At 39.1% G+C, this 17850-nt stretch overlaps 3 protein-coding genes across 7 annotated transcripts; 2 read left to right on the top strand and 1 right to left on the bottom strand.

The window, feature by feature from the left end:
* Nucleotides 1–865: 865 nt before the first annotated feature.
* On the top strand, nt 866–4641 carry LOC117626418 (heterogeneous nuclear ribonucleoprotein 1-like). 3 transcript variants are annotated; one of them, XM_034358096.1, is made up of 5 exons: nt 866–1152; nt 1267–1389; nt 1677–1904; nt 2235–3429; nt 4050–4641. In XM_034358096.1, the coding sequence occupies exons 3-5, from the start codon at nt 1683–1685 to the stop codon at nt 4061–4063; spliced, it is 1431 nt and encodes a 476-aa protein (XP_034213987.1). In that variant the 5' UTR covers nt 866–1152; nt 1267–1389; nt 1677–1682; the 3' UTR covers nt 4064–4641. The 3 variants fall into 3 exon arrangements, with proteins under 3 accessions (XP_034213987.1, XP_034213986.1, XP_034213988.1); XM_034358095.1 differs by lacking the exon at nt 1267–1389; XM_034358097.1 differs by lacking the exon at nt 866–1152 and having other exon boundaries at nt 1377–1389; nt 1675–1904.
* A 1387-nt stretch (nt 4642–6028) lies between these two features.
* LOC117626415 (protein TORNADO 1-like) lies at nt 6029–10991 on the top strand. The gene is made up of 3 exons (XM_034358093.1): nt 6029–7652; nt 7751–8994; nt 9433–10991. The coding sequence occupies exons 1-3, from the start codon at nt 6149–6151 to the stop codon at nt 10831–10833; spliced, it is 4149 nt and encodes a 1382-aa protein (XP_034213984.1). The 5' UTR covers nt 6029–6148; the 3' UTR covers nt 10834–10991.
* A 400-nt stretch (nt 10992–11391) lies between these two features.
* Nucleotides 11392–14200, bottom strand: LOC117626419. Of its 3 annotated transcripts, XM_034358098.1 has the most exons (3): nt 13959–14200; nt 13724–13845; nt 11392–12910 (listed from the first exon to the last, which is right to left on the bottom strand). In XM_034358098.1, exon 3 carries the CDS (start codon nt 12887–12889, stop codon nt 11612–11614), a length of 1278 nt encoding a protein of 425 aa, XP_034213989.1. In that variant the 5' UTR covers nt 12890–12910; nt 13724–13845; nt 13959–14200; the 3' UTR covers nt 11392–11611. The 3 variants fall into 3 exon arrangements, with proteins under 3 accessions (XP_034213989.1, XP_034213990.1, XP_034213992.1); XM_034358099.1 differs by lacking the exon at nt 13724–13845; XM_034358101.1 differs by lacking the exons at nt 13724–13845; nt 13959–14200 and adding an exon at nt 13429–13689.
* Between the last annotated feature and the right edge of the window lie 3650 nt (nt 14201–17850).

Here is a 17850-nt window from a genome sequence, read left to right as displayed (position 1 = left end):
CTTGAAGTAAAAAATACCTACTGATTTTTCGTTTTCACTTCAAGTCTGCAAGCTACAATGCGAAAGGAACAATTTTGCTTTACAAAATTGAAAATGTACAAGCATATTTTCCATTATTTTGTTATCATGGTAGCGTTGGCGCTTTGACAAGTAAGGTTCATACACATGTTGGTAATTCTAATATTTTTTTTGGTTATTGTCAACATTTGACTTACGATCACACCGTAATTTTTGGAAATGTAAATTTGTTCTGAAAACTCGTTAAATTTTAAAAAACACTTGAAGCACATATTTTTCATATTCCAACTAATGTGATGATGTTTTATTTGTTCATGTCTGGAAACCATAGAGATCTTATTTATTCATAATAAATAAGAAATTGTCATAAGTTAATATCCAATTTGGATCCAATATTACTGAATCATAAAAGGTATGTGCATAATTTACTTAATTTGGTCATTAAAGATCCGTTGAAAACCTTTCACATGGGCAATTTTGTCAAACAACTATTGTAGACATTTTATGCTAAAAAACGAACAGCATGTTTCAAAGACTAAAAGGTGCAAAGGTCTAATGTTAGTGTTTGTGCTAACTTGCAATCCAAATTCAACTATTAAGCAGTTGCATTTTAACTGCTTTTTTTCTTTTTCATGAATGGAGATTTAGGGATTCGAAATCGGGATGAATGGAGATTTAGAGATTTACAATCGGGATGTACGTTAATATTAAGAAGAAAAATACCACTAAATTAAGAACTAACGGTATTTGAATTGCTTTGTATTAAAGGTGTGGTAAAAATTGTCCAAATATTAAAAGAACAAAAATGAAAACCCTTTTTTATTTCTTCTAGCAAAAGAAACATCCGCTGTCATCTCTCCTTGGCTCCTCCAAATATTCTTAGACCAGTGGATTGTCAGTCTATTTATAAAAATTGTCCCTTGCCTATCTATCTGAGCTTCAAATTCTATTTCTTTTTTTATATTTAAATATATAAGGGAGGAAGTGGAATAGCCACGAAAGATAGAATAGAAAAGAGAGAAATAAAGCCTGTGTGTAGAGAGGATGACCACCACATCCTCTGTTTTCATTACATATATTCCACTGGTCAGATCTTAGTTTCTATCATTTTCTCATCTGGGTCCTCCTCGAATGGTAAACTTTTCATCCTTTTGATTTTTATTTTTGTTGATCTTCTTTTGAATTATTCTTCCATGGGTCTCTGATCCACGAGAGCTCTGCTCAATTTTCATTTGTTGGGGTTGTTAGGAAATTCGTTTTGTTGTTCTGATTGGTTCATGAAGGATCTGATGTTCCAAGATTGAATTTGACGTTTCCTAATTGTTGTTTCAATCAGAGCACTATCTGGGTGCTGTCTGAATTTTAGACAAGGTAATGGCTTTTCGTTTTTGCTTGCTTTTATCCACATTTGGATCTCTTTGTTTCGCATTTTCTATTCAATATCGAGTCTTTTGAAGTTTGTCAAAGTATATGATTGTGGACCATCCATGTAATTTGACAGTACAGGATTGGCTCCAATGATAAAGCTTTAGGCTTTCCAATTGAATTATGAAATTTCTTTGCTGGATTTTCAACTTATATTGAATTGTATATCTTTTGCAAGTGTTGTTTTCAGTTGAATTGAATTGGGTTATTGAATTTATCATTGTTTGTTACAGAAAAGGATGGAACCAGATCTTGGCAAGCTCTTCATTGGCGGGATTTCCTGGGACACAGATGAGGAACGGCTCAAAGAATATTTCAGGAAATATGGAGAGGTGGTGGAGGCTGTGATCATGAGGGATCGTGCAACCGGTCGTGCTCGTGGCTTTGGTTTCGTTGTCTTTGCGGATCCTGCAGTTGCAGAAAGAGTCATTATGGATAAGCACATGATCGATTGCCGCACAGTGAGTATCACAACTATCTTTTTGCATCACGGACTTGGTTGGTATTTTTCCATTTCGTTATAGGATCTTAGTTGCAATACTGAAATATGTCGTATAACCTTCCATTTTTAAAAAGGATCGTATTTCAAACATGACTTTGATTTCACATCTACAATTAAAGGAAAAAAAAACATTCATGCATTCTCTCTATCTCTCTCTAGATTTGAATCAATCAATTCAAAATGCAATTTAGTTATTTGGAATCTGCATTGAAGGAAAGTGTACACTTACGGCTACACGAATTCAAGATGGCACCAATAGTTTTACTCAGTTTTCTGTTTTCAATCTTAGGTGGAAGCAAAGAAGGCTGTTCCTAAGGAGGATCAGAACATTTTAAACAGAACTGGGGTTGCTCATGGTTCCCCTGGTCCTGGACGCACGAGAAAGATTTTTGTTGGAGGTTTAGCATCCACAGTCACTGAGAGTGACTTTAAGAAGTACTTTGATCAATTTGGTACAGTCACTGATGTTGTAGTAATGTATGATCACAACACCCAAAGGCCGAGAGGCTTCGGATTCATCACTTATGACTCGGAGGAGGCAGTTGACAGAGTTCTGCATAAAACATTTCATGAACTCAATGGTAAGATGGTTGAGGTCAAGAGGGCAGTCCCTAAGGAGCTATCTCCAGGGCCCACCCGGAGCCCTCTGATAGGATACAACTATAGTCCAGGTAGGACCAGTGGTTTGCTTAACGGTTATGCTCAGGGTTATAATATGAGCCCAATTGGAGGTTTTGGCATCAGTATGGATACAAGGTTCAATCCACTTTCTAGTGGTCGTAGCGGGTTGTCTCCATTTGGCACTACTGGATATGGACTGGGTATGAATTTAGAGCCAGGATTGAGCCCAAACTATGGCGGGAATTCCAACTTTGGCAATAGTCTAGGATATGCACGGATGTTGAGCCCCTATTATAATGCCAATTCAAACAGGTATGCTACCCCTATTGGATATAATGCGGGTAATGGAAGGAGCAGTTCTGTAGTAAGCTCAACTAATCGGAATGTCTGGGCAAACAGTGGCATCAACAATAACATAAACCCTGCCAGTACTGGGGGTTACTTGAGTTCTGAAAATGGGGGCTTTGGAGTTGCTATAGGAAATAATGATTCAAATTGGGGCCCCAATTCTTTTTCAACTCAAAGTAGAGGCAGTGCTTCTGGATATACTAGTGCCGGTGGTTATGGTAGTGGAGAAAGCAGCTTTGGGTTGGGAGGAGGAGGATACGGAAGAAACAGTGGTACTGGGGTTGCCCCAACATCATCATTTCCCACATCAACTGTTGGTTATGAGGGGTCTTATGGGGACTTGTACCATAGTGATTCAGTTTATGGTGACTCAACTTGGCGCTCTACCAGTCCTGAACTAGATGGTTCTAGCACATTTGGTTACGGCCTGGGTGATTTACCTGCAGACATCAGCGCCAAAAGTTCTGGGGGCTATATTGGAAGTTACAATGTTACCAGTAGACAACCAAATAGAGGTAACTATCACCTTACAACTGAATTTTGTAGAGAACTGGTTAATTCCAAATGAACAACTATTTTTTCTGGAATATGAAAGATTTGATTGCTTACTGTTTGCACAGTTACTTCTATTATTGATTTGAAGATATATCTTTATACATTGAGAATGATTCATATTTGAACGTTATGAATGTTTAAACCCAACATGGAATAATTGTACCACCCCCTTCGCTACAATCATACCAATGATATGGAATACATGGTATACATTATGTGCATATTTATGTCTGTAAGAGATAACTGTTCTTAGTTATGGTTCAAAAAGAACTCTGAAGCTTATTTTGAGTCACTCGTATAATTTTGCATATGAGGTGCTGGTAGATGTCTAACCCTTCCAGCACCCAAACGCACAATTTTAAAAGTCGATTTGGATGATGTTTAACCCTTCCAGCACCCTCCCAGTAACTTGTAATCATGCACATTGAAGTTGGCTAAAATTGTTTTGTTTACACATATAAACAAGTTTGAACATTTATGTTTACTTGTGAAATTAATTATATGCTGATAGTTAAATGTTAACTCATGGAATTCAGTTTTTTCTAGTATTTTTTTAAAATTTGATAAATATGTACTTCAGGAATTGCTGCTTAGGTGATTTGTTGGGTATCAAGAGGTGATGGTAGGTGAAGTGAAACCAGTCAAACACTGAAGGATTGTGAATAGTATACGTCTCTCTTAGTAAGATTTTCAGCTTATAAGGAAACTGATCATATAGTTCTAACGGGGTTCCTTGATTTGAAGTATACATATCAGAGAGCAATTTCATGGAATTTTGTGTCAAAGGTTTGGGATTTGCTTTTTTCCTTGAAAGCTTAGGTTCCTTTCTCAAAGTTTGATTGAGGTGTAAAATCAGATTGCGGATATATACTCAGGAAGACGGTTTCAATTAATGTACCTTGCATCTCCAGCGAGACCAGCCAGCATTAGTCTGTTGAAAGAGATAGAACATTGATTTTTTTTTTTTTTTCATTTCATTTCTGTAAGCCTGGCAAAGTTGCTGGTTCTTATGTTTCTTCTGGGATTTGCTTTTCTCTCAGATTTTATGTCAGGTTTCTGATTTACTAGTGTGAAACAATAGAGGGATGCCCAACTGGGATCCCCGTCTAATAAGTTACTGAACATTTTGATTCATTGTTTTTAAGTAAAGTTGTGTGAAGCGTCAGATATTACTCCTGTTTGTGATTTTTTATTTATTTTTTATTTTTTTCCAATTAGCTCAACCGCTAAGGGGTGCATTAAGAATTTTCTCTCTCTTCCTCCATTAGCATCACAAAAACACATTTAAGATGTTAAGTGTAATGATTCCATGCAGGTTTGTAAATGATAGGGTATTTTTCGAAGTGTGTCAATGTGTAAGGGATGAGGATTTTACTGGGGTTCTTGGGTAGGTTAATTTATCATTCCCCCTCTTTCTTCTCACTGCTGTTTAGTTTTCTATTTTAGGTTAAATGCTGTGGAAAATGTAAATAACTTAAAATTTGGGGTTAATTACTCAAATGGTTCTCAAATTTATACCTTATTTACATTTTGGTCCCTCAACTAAATTATTCATTCAAATGGTCCATCAACTTTATATTATTCACTCTAGTGGTCCTTCTGTTTAATTTTCTATTAAATTTAACCTAATTTTAGGGTAAATAATGACCAATTTGCCCTCTTATTTAACGGAAATATTGACAGAATGTAACGGTATGACCAATTGAGCGAATAATATAGAGTTGATGAACCATTTGAATGAATAATTTAATTGAAAGATCAAAATATAAATCGAATATAAGTTTGAGGACCATTTCAATAATTTACCCTAAAATTTGCATGTGGCATTGAGACACGGCCTGGTGCCTAAATTCAAGCTAAACTGTAGAGTCTCAATGAATCAATGATTGAGATCCTATTAAGGAGAGCTAATTTGTCCCAACACTCAGTTACCTTTTTCTTCCGCTTTATAGGATTCCTTTGTTTTTTTCAATGGGAAAACAAGAGAAAAGATGTCCTGCTCGCAGCCGAAAATGTCAATAAAGTGGACAATCCCATTGCACCCCTCAAACCTCTTTTCTCATCTGTTCTAAGCCTCTTGACCTCTGCAGAACAATCGTGAGGTGTGTATACGGCCACGTGTCGTGTAATGTGGAAGACTCTGGTGCACTACTATGCACAGACAGAGCCGATACAAAACAATGAATGATAGAGAGGTTATGTTCATACCTCTGGAACAAGGCCGCTTAAAGATAACAAGAGGCTCGTAACTCATGTGGTTAAGAGTATTTATCCCAACATTCGAGGTGTTAAGTTCAATTTTCCTCAATATCGGTTATATAAAATAAATACAAAAATACAAAAAGGGATCCCTTAAAGGCATACATAACTTGAGATGGAAGTAGAGAATACGAATCATAAAATGCCCTCACCGTAAAAGGCTCAATGAATTCTTCCTGTCATGCATTACATTGCCAATCAGACAGAAAAAGTCACAAGTTGGACCATTACACCCAAAAAGAATACGCGGTTAGGCAATCTTTTTAACCATTAAGAGTTTATTATATTGCACAACAGTTGTCAAAATCAAGAGTATGCTTAACTTTTCAAAAATGCCACTGATGCTGTTTTGATCCAGAAGATATGGCTACTTTCTTGTTATATAGTTTCTAAAGGTCAAAAGAGTTACAGGCTCTAGCAATGGCAACAAACCAGGATCTCAAAGATCTCCAATGGGCTCTGGAAGCCATCAAATCAGAAAGCCTCAACCTACACAACATCTCCTTCTACCTTTCTCAGCCCACTTCTGGCTGCTACCAGGAAACAGAAAGCTCCATCAACATAAACATTTCAAAAGACAGCCTCTCTTACTTTTCACAGTTCCTCACAGTTTTGGGAACAGCCAAAACCAACCAGCTGCTTCTCAGAAACTTGGAGTTCCACCAGATTGAATGGGAACTACAACAACTTCGCAATCTTACTGTGTTGCTTGAGAGTTGTTCAAACATCAAGCAAGTTGTGTTCAAGAGAAACAGATTTGACAAACAACGCCTGTCAGAGTTGTCTGAGATTCTGAAGAGAAATAGAGTGATCAAAGAGATAATGTTTTCTGAATCGGCTATTGGGTCTGCTGGAGCTGGATTTCTTGCTTCTGCTCTTAAGGTGAATGAGAGCTTGGAGGAGCTACAGATATGGGAAGACTCCATTGGGTCAAAAGGCGCAGAAGAGCTCTCCAAGATGATTGAAGTGAACTCAACACTGAAGCTGTTGACAATATTTGACTCGTATTCGATCACTGCAACTCCACTTATTTCTGCAGTGTTAGCAAGGAATAGGACTATGGAAGTCCATGTTTGGAGTGGAGAAAATGGAGAAAGAAGTTCTAAGGTGGTTGAGTTTCTACCTGATAATAGCACACTTCGAATTTACAGGCTCGACCGTTCAGGCGCTTGCCGGGTTTCCTGTGCTCTCGGGTGGAACTCAACTGTCAAGTCACTCGACATGACTGGTGTCCGGCTGAAATCAAGATGGGCTAAGGAGTTTCGATGGGTTTTGGAACAGAATCACAGCCTCAAAGAGGTAAACTTGTCCAAAACTTGCCTGAAAGATAAAGGAGTTGTGTATGTAGCAGCTGGACTCTTCAAGAATCAGAGTTTGGAGAGCTTGTATTTAGATGGAAATGCGTTCGGAGGTATAGGAGTTGAACATTTACTCTGTCCTCTGAGCAGGTTCTCTGCCCTGCAGTATCAAGCAAACATTACTTTAAAATCTGTCACATTTGGAGGTGGAAGAACCAAGATTGGAAGGGAGGGACTTGCAGCCATTTTACTGATGCTGACGACCAACGAAAGTTTGACTCGGTTAGGGATATATGATGATGAGAGTTTAAGATCAGATGACTTTGTTAAACTCTTCAAAAGTTTGGAGAAGAATGCTGCCTTGAGACACTTATCTTTGCAGGGCTGCAAGGGTGTTCAAGGAGAGTTGGTCCTGCAGGCAATCATGGAAACATTACAGGTAAATCCTTGGATTGAAAATATTGATCTTGCAAGAACACCACTGCAAAACTCAGGAAAGACCGACGGGATTTATCAAAGATTAGGCCAGAATGGGAGGCCTGAACCAGAAATGGATTTGCTTAAGGACATGCCACTTACAGTACCCAAGAGTTGTAGAGCATTTTTCTGTGGACAAGAATATGCAGGTAACTCTGAAGTTAAAGTATCTAACTTTTGTTTGTAAATTTTGATTGTCTTGAAGCACATGTTGTCTCCTAAAATGTTTTCGGATTTCGAGTTGCAGGTAAGTCTACATTGTGCAACTCCATATTGCAGAGTTTCTCTTCTTCAAAGATTCCCTATGTGGACCAGGTAAGATCTCTAGTGAACCCAGTTGAGCAAGCTGTTAGAACAGTTGGAATGAAGATTAAAACTTTCAAAGATGAGGACACAAAGATTTCAATATGGAATCTTGCTGGTCAGCATGAATTCTATTCTCTCCATGATCTCATGTTCCCAGGGCATGGTAGTGCATCATTCTTTGTCATCATATCCAGTTTATTTAGGAAACCAAACAACAGAGAACCAAAGAACCCAATGGAGATAGAAGAGGACCTTCAGTATTGGCTCAGGTTCATAGTCTCAAATTCAAGAAGGGCTGTGCAGCAATGCATGCTACCAAATGTAACAGTCGTACTCACGCACTACGACAAAATCAATCAGCCATCACAAAACTTGCAGGTTGCAGTTAACTCAATTCAGAGATTGCGAGACAAGTTCCAGGGATTCGTTGACTTCTACCCAACAGTGTTCACAGTTGATGCAAGATCATCAGCATCAGTGAGTAAACTCACTCATCACCTTCTAAAGACAAGCAAGACAGTTCTTCAAAGAGTCCCAAGAATCTATCAGCTTTGCAATGATCTGACACAAATATTATCAGATTGGAGATCAGAGAACTACAACAAGCCAGCTATGCAGTGGAAGGAGTTTAATGAGCTATGCCAAGTCAAGGTTCCATCCTTAAGAATTCGATCGAGACATGACAACAAAGAGAAGGTGGAAATGAGGCGGCGGGTTGTTGCTACTTGTCTTCATCACATAGGAGAGGTAATTTATTTTGATGAACTGGGGTTTCTAATCTTAGATTGTGAATGGTTCTGTGGTGAGGTGCTTGGCCAACTAATAAGACTGGATGCAAGAAATCAAAGCTCCACAGAGAATAATGGATTCATCAGCAAGAAGGATTTGGAGAAGATTCTAAGAGGAAGCTTACAGAGTCCGATTCCTGGAATGGGCTCAAAGGTATTTGAGAACTTAGAGGCCAGTGACCTTGTGAGAATGATGCTCAAACTGGAATTATGCTATGAACAAGACCCATCAGATCCTAATTCCTTGCTCTTGATCCCCTCAATTCTCGAAGAAGGAAGAGGAAAGCCACAAAGATGGCAATTAAGCAGACCTGAGTGCCTTTATGCAGGGAGGCATCTTGAATGTGATGATTCAAGCCACATGTTCCTCACACCAGGCTTCTTTCCTAGATTACAGGCAAGAGTTTCCCCAATCTTCTTTGTTACTTGCTCCTCAAGTTTTGTTTATTTTCATCTTTCAATTATTTTAGATTTTATGAGTGACATTATCCTAAAGTAACCTAAGTACAAATTGATAAGATAGCCTAGCTATCTGCTTTGAATATCTCAACTTTAGTACCAAAATTGTCATATGCCTCATAAGTCATGTGAATTGCTTAATACTGTATACAATATTGCCAAGAACTGAATTGGAGTCAAATGTTAAGGCAAAGCTTTACTCTAGTTCCAAATAATGCACCGATGCATGTGCATTCGTGTGTTTATCAAGAACAGCAGTGCGGGTTCATGTACCTTGGGGCTAGCAATTCCGTGGCTACAATGTGAAGAACATTCCACACAGTTATATTTGGTTCTGTCTATGTTCTTATCAAACTTCATCTGTTTGAAAACCCAGGTGCATCTGCATAACAGAATCATGGCCTTGAAGAACCAACATGGAGCGACTTACAGTCTTGAGAAGTACCTAATTTCCATAAATATAAATGGAATCTATATCAGAGTAGAATTGGGAGGACAGCTGGGTTACTATATTGATGTCCTCGCATGCTCTACCAAGAACCTGACAGAAACCCTTAGGTTCATCCAGCAGCTTATAATACCAGCAATTCATAGCCTCTGCCATGGTATCACCTTGACTGAAAATGTGATAAGACCAGAATGTGTGCAAAATCTCACACCTCCGAGATACAGGAAAACACAATTTGCTTCATTGCAACAATTAAAACAGGCATTGCTTTCTGTTCCTGCGGACAGCATGTATGATTACCAGCACACCTGGGATCCAATCTCCGACTCTGGAAGGCAAATCCTAAGAGCTGGTTTTGATTTGGCCCGAGACCTCCTATCAGATGATGACTTCCGTGAAGTACTGCACCGGAGATATCATGACCTATACAACCTTGCTCAGGAACTGCAAATCCCACCTGAGAACGACCCGGATGGACCAGAGAATGCTTTATCAACAAGTGACGAGCCTGACAAAGTTGATCCAACTTTTGGTGGAATTGCCAAAGGGGTTGAAGCAGTTTTGCAGAGACTGAAGATCATAGAGCAAGAAATCAGAGACTTGAAACAGGAGATCCAGGGGCTGAGATATTATGAACATAGACTCCTGTCTGAGCTTCATCGCAAAGTCAATTACCTTGTGACATACAATGTCCAAATTGAAGAGAGGAAAGTACCGAATATGTTCTACTTTGTTAGAACAGAAAACTACTCAAGGAGATTGGTCACCACCATGATTCCTGGCATGAATGCTCTTCGACTGCACATGTTATGTGAATTCCGACGAGAAATGCATGTTGTTGAAGATCAGGTAGGGTGTGAAATGATGCAGGTTGATAACAGGACCGTGAAGTCTTTGGCACCATACACCACAAAGTTCATGAAACTGCTAACATTTGCTCTCAAGATTGGAGCCCATTTAGCCGCTGGCATGGGCGAAATGATACCTGATTTAAGCAGGGAAGTTGCCCACCTGGCTGATTCTTCCCTCCTTTATGGAGCAGCAGGAGCAGTTGCTGCCGGTGCTGTCGGGGCTGCAGCAATTGGGCGTGCAGAGGGAAGGAACAGAAGTAGGGCTGCAGAAAGCTCAAGAGATATCCAGCAAGATCAAAGAACAGCACAACAATGGGTTCTGGATTTCCTAAGGGACCGGAGATGCTCAACTGGAAAGGATATAGCAGAGAAGTTTGGTTTATGGAGAGTGAGGTACAGAGATGATGGTCAGATTGCATGGATCTGTAGGAGGCATATTAACCTCAGAGCACATGAAATAATTGAAGTGCCACTCTGAAAAACTTTGCATCTAAATGTTTATGATAAATAAAAGTCATTTCCCCATTGATGTCTTCTAGATAAAAAGTCATTTTCCCCTTCAATGTTCAGACTTTTGAGTCTTGCTTTGCAGTATCGTCTTTTGCTACTGAAGTTTATATAGCAAGTATTAACTGACAGAATGGTGTTTTTGGCTTTTCTTAGACCATGTTGTCTAATTATACTTAACCTGATATTAACATAATTAAACCTATAATTTTCACCTACATTATAATAGGCACAAAAATATCAACTTGTACAAGAGATTTATCAATTAAGTGCAGATTAACTAAATTTGTCCAAGTCATATTGATGGAGATGGATAAGATCTGGTGGATTTTTTTTTGCCTTTTTTAGAGTAGATCTGGTGGATTCAAAACAAATCATGTCAATGTTTTGGCCTTACAAACTTTTTGCTGTAAATCACCATGTGAATGTGGGATCATAATCTGAGTCATGATTATAGACATCATGGGCCCTAAATAGTTAAATGGAATTTGATTATCTCAATAATTAAAGGTTCAAATAAAAAAGCAGCTACAAAGGGGAAAGATGTCATGGTAGTTCATATATACTAATAGCAAGTTGGTGATAGAACAAAGCTTTAAACAGGTACAAGTCAAGATTTCCTGTCATCTAAAGCACCTCGACATACAAAGGGAAACAACACAATACATAGAACATTATTACATTTCATTACTAGTTATCTAAAAATCTAAAGTCACCTGTGTCTTCCTCTGAACCTGTGAAACAAAAGTTCAGAAGAAAGCCCTACTCCCATAAAACACACGGGAACCGCTGTTCTTTGGTGTCTGCATTTTCTGATCAGTGCTCGAATTTCCTGAACTGGTTGGTGATTCAAGGTCCAAAGGAAGCTTCATTTTTGCCAAAGACTCGGTGAATTGCTGCATGCTTTTCATGTACATGTCTACAAAATCCTGCTGCACCACCTGCTGCTCAGGAACAGTGACACTGACAGTAGGTTTTGCAAATGCATCACTTGGCACCCCATTAGACGAATCAGTCTCACCATCTTTATCCACTTTTTTCTCTCCTGGGGCCGATATTTGTTCCTGGTTTGGAGATTCTGAAGCTGATGGAGCATCACATGACTCTGAGCTAGCCTGGACTGAAGGAGATGAAGAACCATTAGTTGACACACTACTTGGGGGAGAATCAAGCTTTGGAACCTGGATAGACTCAAAAGCAGTGGTCGAGAAGCTTTCTATAGCATGGACATCCACTTCTGAGCTAAGCTGATTTTCAGTTTCAGCAGTGACCAAGCTCTCAGAGCTGTGAGACTCAAATTCTGAAGATGGGATCTTAATATACTCTGAAACCATTCTCTGGTCTTCATTGTCAATGTTCGGATCTGGGAACTCTAACTTATCTAATTCACAAGGAAGCTCGGCTATCTCTGAGTCCTGCACAATAGGATTTGAGGCCAGAGGCATTACGTCTGGTGAATCTCCAGCATATGAGAGAGACAATTGGACAAACCCTGCTGGGGAATGAAACAGATCAGTTGAAGAAAGAGAGAACTCTTTCTCTAACTTCCCATTCTTGACGAGGATTTCTGACAAAGGAACCAAAGCAAACCCCAGCAACTGATCTTCAAGATAATTCTTCACCCTGCTCAGCATCCAAATCTCGCATTTGAGGGAGGAATCAACAGTCCGGACATTGAGCTGGACATTGTCATTGAAGACTGGATTTCTACCACCACCATTAATGGTTTTGGTGGAGACTGTGTTTTCTGGATCACTTGTCAGGCATAGCTTAGCATAAACATCTTGCTTGTGGTATATGCAGATGTTGTGGATGTCCCTGGCCTGATGAACGTAAACCTCAAGAACACCAATGGAATTCTCTGAGTTACAAACCATGGCTTCCTTTCTATTGGCATCAGTTCCATTGGCATCAGTTCCATTGGATGAAGGCCCAGCGGTACGGATGAAGAAGTTGGATTTCTGCTTCTCAGGCTCAGCAACAACAGAGCCTTTGAATGGAGACACAACAGATTGAGGGGAAGCCATGAAAACACCCAGGAAAGGAACCTGAAAAAGCACAACAAAGATCTTTCTGAAAAAACTCAAGTAACTCCAATTTAAGATTTTAAGTAGAAAGCTTTAACTTTAGACTCAGATAGTTAATTCGAAAGACCGGCTCAGGGATTAAGCAAAATTGAGGACAAATTTATATATTATAACAAAAAGCCAATTCCAAAATAGAAAACCCTAAAGCATAAATTAGAAATTTGGCTAAACCCTAGGCCTCAAGTCCAAGCCAAATCGTGACCTTCTACGATACGGGCCACCAGACCCACAAATCTAAATCTCAGAATGTCCTGAAACTAACACCAATTATCAAAATTTAGAATGCAGACGCCAAACATTACAATAATGAACTTTCAGAAAACCCCACAAAACCCAAACCGAAAAATTAAGCAACACCAAATACTGAAGAATACAGAAACCCAAAACTTCGGCCTGATATAGAAGTAAACACAAATTTCTTGTAAATCGGAGACCAAAACCCACGTTAACATGTTCAAGGCCCAGACAGCGACCCTTACCTTGAAATTAAGCAAAGCTAACTCAGAAGAACTGGTGTACTAACACACAATTATCGATGAAACTACGTCGTAACCAAGAAATCAACCAAAAACAGACAAAACCCAGAACTGAGAACCAAACCCACAAAAACAAAACCAAGATTGAGCTGAGATGAGGATGAGTAATATTCTCAAAACCCCCAAATAAACACTTCACTAGTGAGCTTCTCCAAAACCCACAACCCCAAAACTTAAAAACAAGCAAGCACTTTAACAATAATGCAAGATATTTACAGAGCCCAATAAAGATACCTACTTTTCTACGGAAAAACACCACCACCGGAATCCAAGGGAGTGAAACAGGAAAAGAAAGCACAGTGACCCAGATCGTGCCACAGGATTCTAAAATCAAACCCTTTAAAATTCCACCTTTGAAACCTTCAAAAAGCCACATAGAATTAACCAATTGCGATAAAAATAAAATAAAAAGTATCTTGACAATATAATAAAGAAAAGCTGAGATGGGTTTGTTTGTTTTCTTTTCCCCTTACCTTTGGCTCTTTAGCTCCAAAGTCAAATGGATAGCTTGAAATCTGTGGCTCCAATTGACGATCCGTCCAAGACTCAGTTCATCAATCGAGACGATACTGTTGTTGCTCCTGCTAGAGAAGCAAACTTTGTGAAGCTGCTACTACAAAGTAAAAGAGGACAAAGAAGGAAGAATAATAATCTAATGGAAAATTCAGCTGTGGGTTGAAGCTTGTCGGAAAGCCTCTATAGTTGTGCACTGCACGAGTATATATATATATATATATATATATATATATATATAAATATCTTTTCCAGTACTTTTTTTTTTTTCTTACTTTTTTCCTTTTTCACTGTGAGATTTTTATCGTGTTTTTGTTTTTTTTAATGATCCAAAGGAGATGGGCTTGCAGAAACACCGTCCCACGCGTAGGTCATAGGCAGACCAATCAACGAAGATTTGAGTGCGCCTGTTGGTGGGACATGAAACAGATGACTTGTCTACTGTGCGCTCTCTTTTTATGGTGATTTAGGTCAGTCTCCGGATGCTTCCTGTTTGATGTGTTTCTCTTTTGCTTTCCTCTTTTGTGCTGAAAATGAAAGTTAATTGTCCATTTGGGAATTTTATTGCCCATCAAGCTTTAGCTAGTGACAACAATAGGTGAGATGAAATAAAAAATTACACTTTATACGTTATTTTTTGAGGACAATGATTTTATTAATCCAAAATTGTTCTTAAATTACTAACAAAATCAAACACATAGACCAAATTGAGCAAAATCAAATCACATTGACCAAAAATTAAAGGAAAATACTTCCCTCCTTATCAGGTAAGTAAAAGTTTTTATATTTTTGCCAATAGTAGTGTGACATGTGTGCATAAGTTTTTTTTTTTTTGGTATTTTAGATGAATTATTTTTGCATATGTGTCAAACTGTGATTCGCATGAAGGAGGAGTATCTTTTTACCAATAAAGAGGCAAGTAGTATCCAAAATTAAATGAAGGCAAAACATGTGATAAAAAAATGCCTTCAATCTAAAATCTCCTCCCCATACATTAGAGCAGTTTAGAATATCGTTTTGTTAAAAAAAAAAAAAAACACATGCATATAATTAAATACATGGATATCGCACTCCTCCCAACACCGTATTAAAAAATAATGCAATGGGCTTGCGGCTTAAGTTGTTAAAAGCATTTACTCATGTATCCGAAATCCTAGGTTTGATTCCCTCCCTCTTCTAATATCGCTTGTATCTAAAACAAAAGGCAACATTAAGGGCATGTTTACATATCAGTAATGGGTATGGGAGGAAAGGGAATGATTTTCATTCCTGACTTCCTCTGTGTTTACTTGCAATCATGAATTAAAAAATAAGTGGATCCCACCTCAAAATCCGTAATCATATCCCCTCAAAACTAGGCATCAAATCAACTAGGGGGAGTAGTCGATATGATTCTCATTCCTGTTTTCTCTTAATAACTTCCAAAATACCCTTACCACTTTACCATAATTTCAAAACACTCAAACCCTAAAAAAAATAAAAACTCACACCAAAAGTTCCAAGACGCTCCAACCCTAAAAAAAAATTTAAAAACTCAGTTCCAAGAAGTTCCATGTATTTAATCGTATGAAGATTATGTAGGTTATTATTATTTGATTGTTTACTAGTTACGTAGGTGATATATATTTATTGGAGTTTATTTTTTCGTTTGAAATTGGTTCTGGGCAAAGGTGTTATTAACATTATTATTGAACTGGGCTCTTGTTGTTCATCTTGTTCAGCATATTGATTCCTCATGTTTACACCGTTTTATTGGTTTGTTGCAGGATTAGTTTGGTCTCCTTTGCCAATTTGAGAATTATATATGTGTTGTGGTGAAAATGTGCGTGGCATTTTAGTAATAAAATTAATTTGGATCCTAATTCATGAAAGTTAGTAAACAATAACAATGGGAATCAACCCCATTCCTTTGCTAATTTCATATGTTTAGTAAACAGCTTAATGGGAATGATTCTTCCCATGCCGATTCAGTAGTTCCCCGATTCCTAAATTCTCTGATTTTTTTTATTTTTTATTTTTTGGTTACAAGGAGGGCCAAAGCCCGACAAAAACACAAAGGAGAACTACACTGGGACAAGCCTCGCAGTGGTTCCCCTAGAAGAGTCATTAGCCAAGAGGCTAACAATAGAAGGAGGAGGAAGATCAATAACATGAAAACCCAAACTGGAATTTTGACCCAAGTGAGCCATATGGTCCGCAGCAGAGTTTTGCTCTCTATAGATGTGATAGATGGTGCACTCCCAGTCACGCAAGAGCAAGTCTTTGCAGCAATGGATGATGCTAGAAAGGGGGTGGTTAGTTCCAGTTTCTCCATTAATAAGAGATACAGCAGTGAGAGAGTCACATTCCATATGAATTCGTCGGATGCCTTCGTTCCACGTGAGGAGCAAGCCTCTGAAGACTCCCCAAAGCTCCGCTTCTAGGATACTGCCACTTCCCAGCTTCGTAACAAACCCCTTGACCCAAATACCAGCATCGTTCCTTATGATGCCACCAGCACTAATAGCGCCCAAAACACCCATACAACTACCATCCACGTTAATCTTAAACCAGCCAGCACAGGGAGGAGACCAGTGAAGTTTAAGGACATGTTTAGGAAGCTTGGAGTTCCTGGATCTGTTAGCCACCAGCCATTCACGGGAGAAATGGATGATCGGAATGTGGGGCCAGGGAGGAGGAGAGAAGTTGAGATCAAAAACTTTCTTACAGCGCCATTTCCAACAGAACCATAGGGCAGCCAAAAACAGGGAGGACCAAGGGATACCCTGCAAGCAGCTGAAACTAGCTTTAATATTGGTGAAGAGCCAGTCCTTAAAATCCATAGAGAAGGAGTGAGCAACTTGATTGGGAATGCCAATGGAGTTCCACATTTTAGCCGCATGACTGCACCTACGAAAGAGATGATCCAAGGACTCCATGGAGCCGTTGCAGCAAGGGCAGTTGGAGTTGGAAGCTAAGTTTCTTCTCACACGTTGGACATTGGTTAGGAGCTTACCATGAATGAACAGCCAGAGAAAGGTTTTGATCTTGGGGGGGACCTGCAGCTTCCAAATAATATCCCAATTCCAAGTATAGTTGGTCTCCTCAGTAAACAAGGAGAGGTAAGCCGTTTTCACAGAAAATTCACCATTGGAGGTGAGCTGCCATATACAAGAGTCCGCCTCAGTGTGATTAAACCCTGCAAAGATGCAATGAATTTTTTGCACCACATGCAAGGGGAGGCAGCCCATAAGCCAGTCTGTGTTCCAACCTTGCTCCGTGAGAAAATCACTCACGGTCCAATTCAGCATATCAGCAGTAAGGGGGACTGTGGTGAAGTTCTCCAGAGGACCACAGCCAGCCCAATTATCCTTCCAAAACAAGATATTGTCACCATTCCCAACTCTCCATTTAAGACCTTTGGAGGCGAGTTGAGTCCCAAAAAGAATACCTCGCCAAGTACTAGAGCAATTTAGGAATTTAAGATTAGGCGCAGCAAGCAAACTTTGGTCTTTTAGGTACTTGCCATTGAGAACTTGGGACCAAAGACCCTGCTTTTTTTGAATAAGTTTCCAACCAGTCTTGGCAAGAAGGGCCTGGTTCATAAAATGGGTCTTTTTTAGACCTAGCCCACCACAGCTCTTAGGATGGCAAACAGTGTCCCAATTGACAAGGTGGATTTTAGTTTGGTCACCGGTATAACCCCACAAGAAATCCCTATTAATCTTATCAAGCTGGTTACAAGTAGATATAGGAAGCTCAACCGATTGCATCGTATAGATTGGAATAGCAGAGGTGACAGCTTGCAAATAAGTGAGTCTCCCTGCCATAGATAATGTGTGGCTCTTCCAGGAGGCTAATCTGCGCTGCACT

The sequence above is a fragment of the Prunus dulcis genome, chromosome 4 (assembly GCF_902201215.1).
Source record: "Prunus dulcis chromosome 4, ALMONDv2, whole genome shotgun sequence".
NCBI classification, from domain to species: Eukaryota; Viridiplantae; Streptophyta; class Magnoliopsida; order Rosales; family Rosaceae; genus Prunus; species Prunus dulcis.
Note: the sequence above shows the minus strand (reverse complement) of the source record. Positions and strands in the feature narration are given on the sequence as shown.

Coding starts and splice junctions, on each gene's coding strand:
- LOC117626415 (XM_034358093.1), top strand. CDS start 6,149: ATGGCAACAAACCAGGATCTCAAAGATCTCCAATGGGCTCTGGAAGCC. Junction 7,653..7,750: donor CTGTGGACAAGAATATGCAG/GTAACTCTGAAG, acceptor TTCGAGTTGCAG/GTAAGTCTACATTGTGCAAC. Junction 8,995..9,432: donor GCTTCTTTCCTAGATTACAG/GCAAGAGTTTCC, acceptor TTGAAAACCCAG/GTGCATCTGCATAACAGAAT.
- LOC117626419 (XM_034358098.1), bottom strand. CDS start 12,889: ATGGCTTCCCCTCAATCTGTTGTGTCTCCATTCAAAGGCTCTGTTGTT.
- LOC117626418 (XM_034358095.1), top strand. Junction 1,905..2,234: donor ACATGATCGATTGCCGCACA/GTGAGTATCACA, acceptor TTTCAATCTTAG/GTGGAAGCAAAGAAGGCTGT.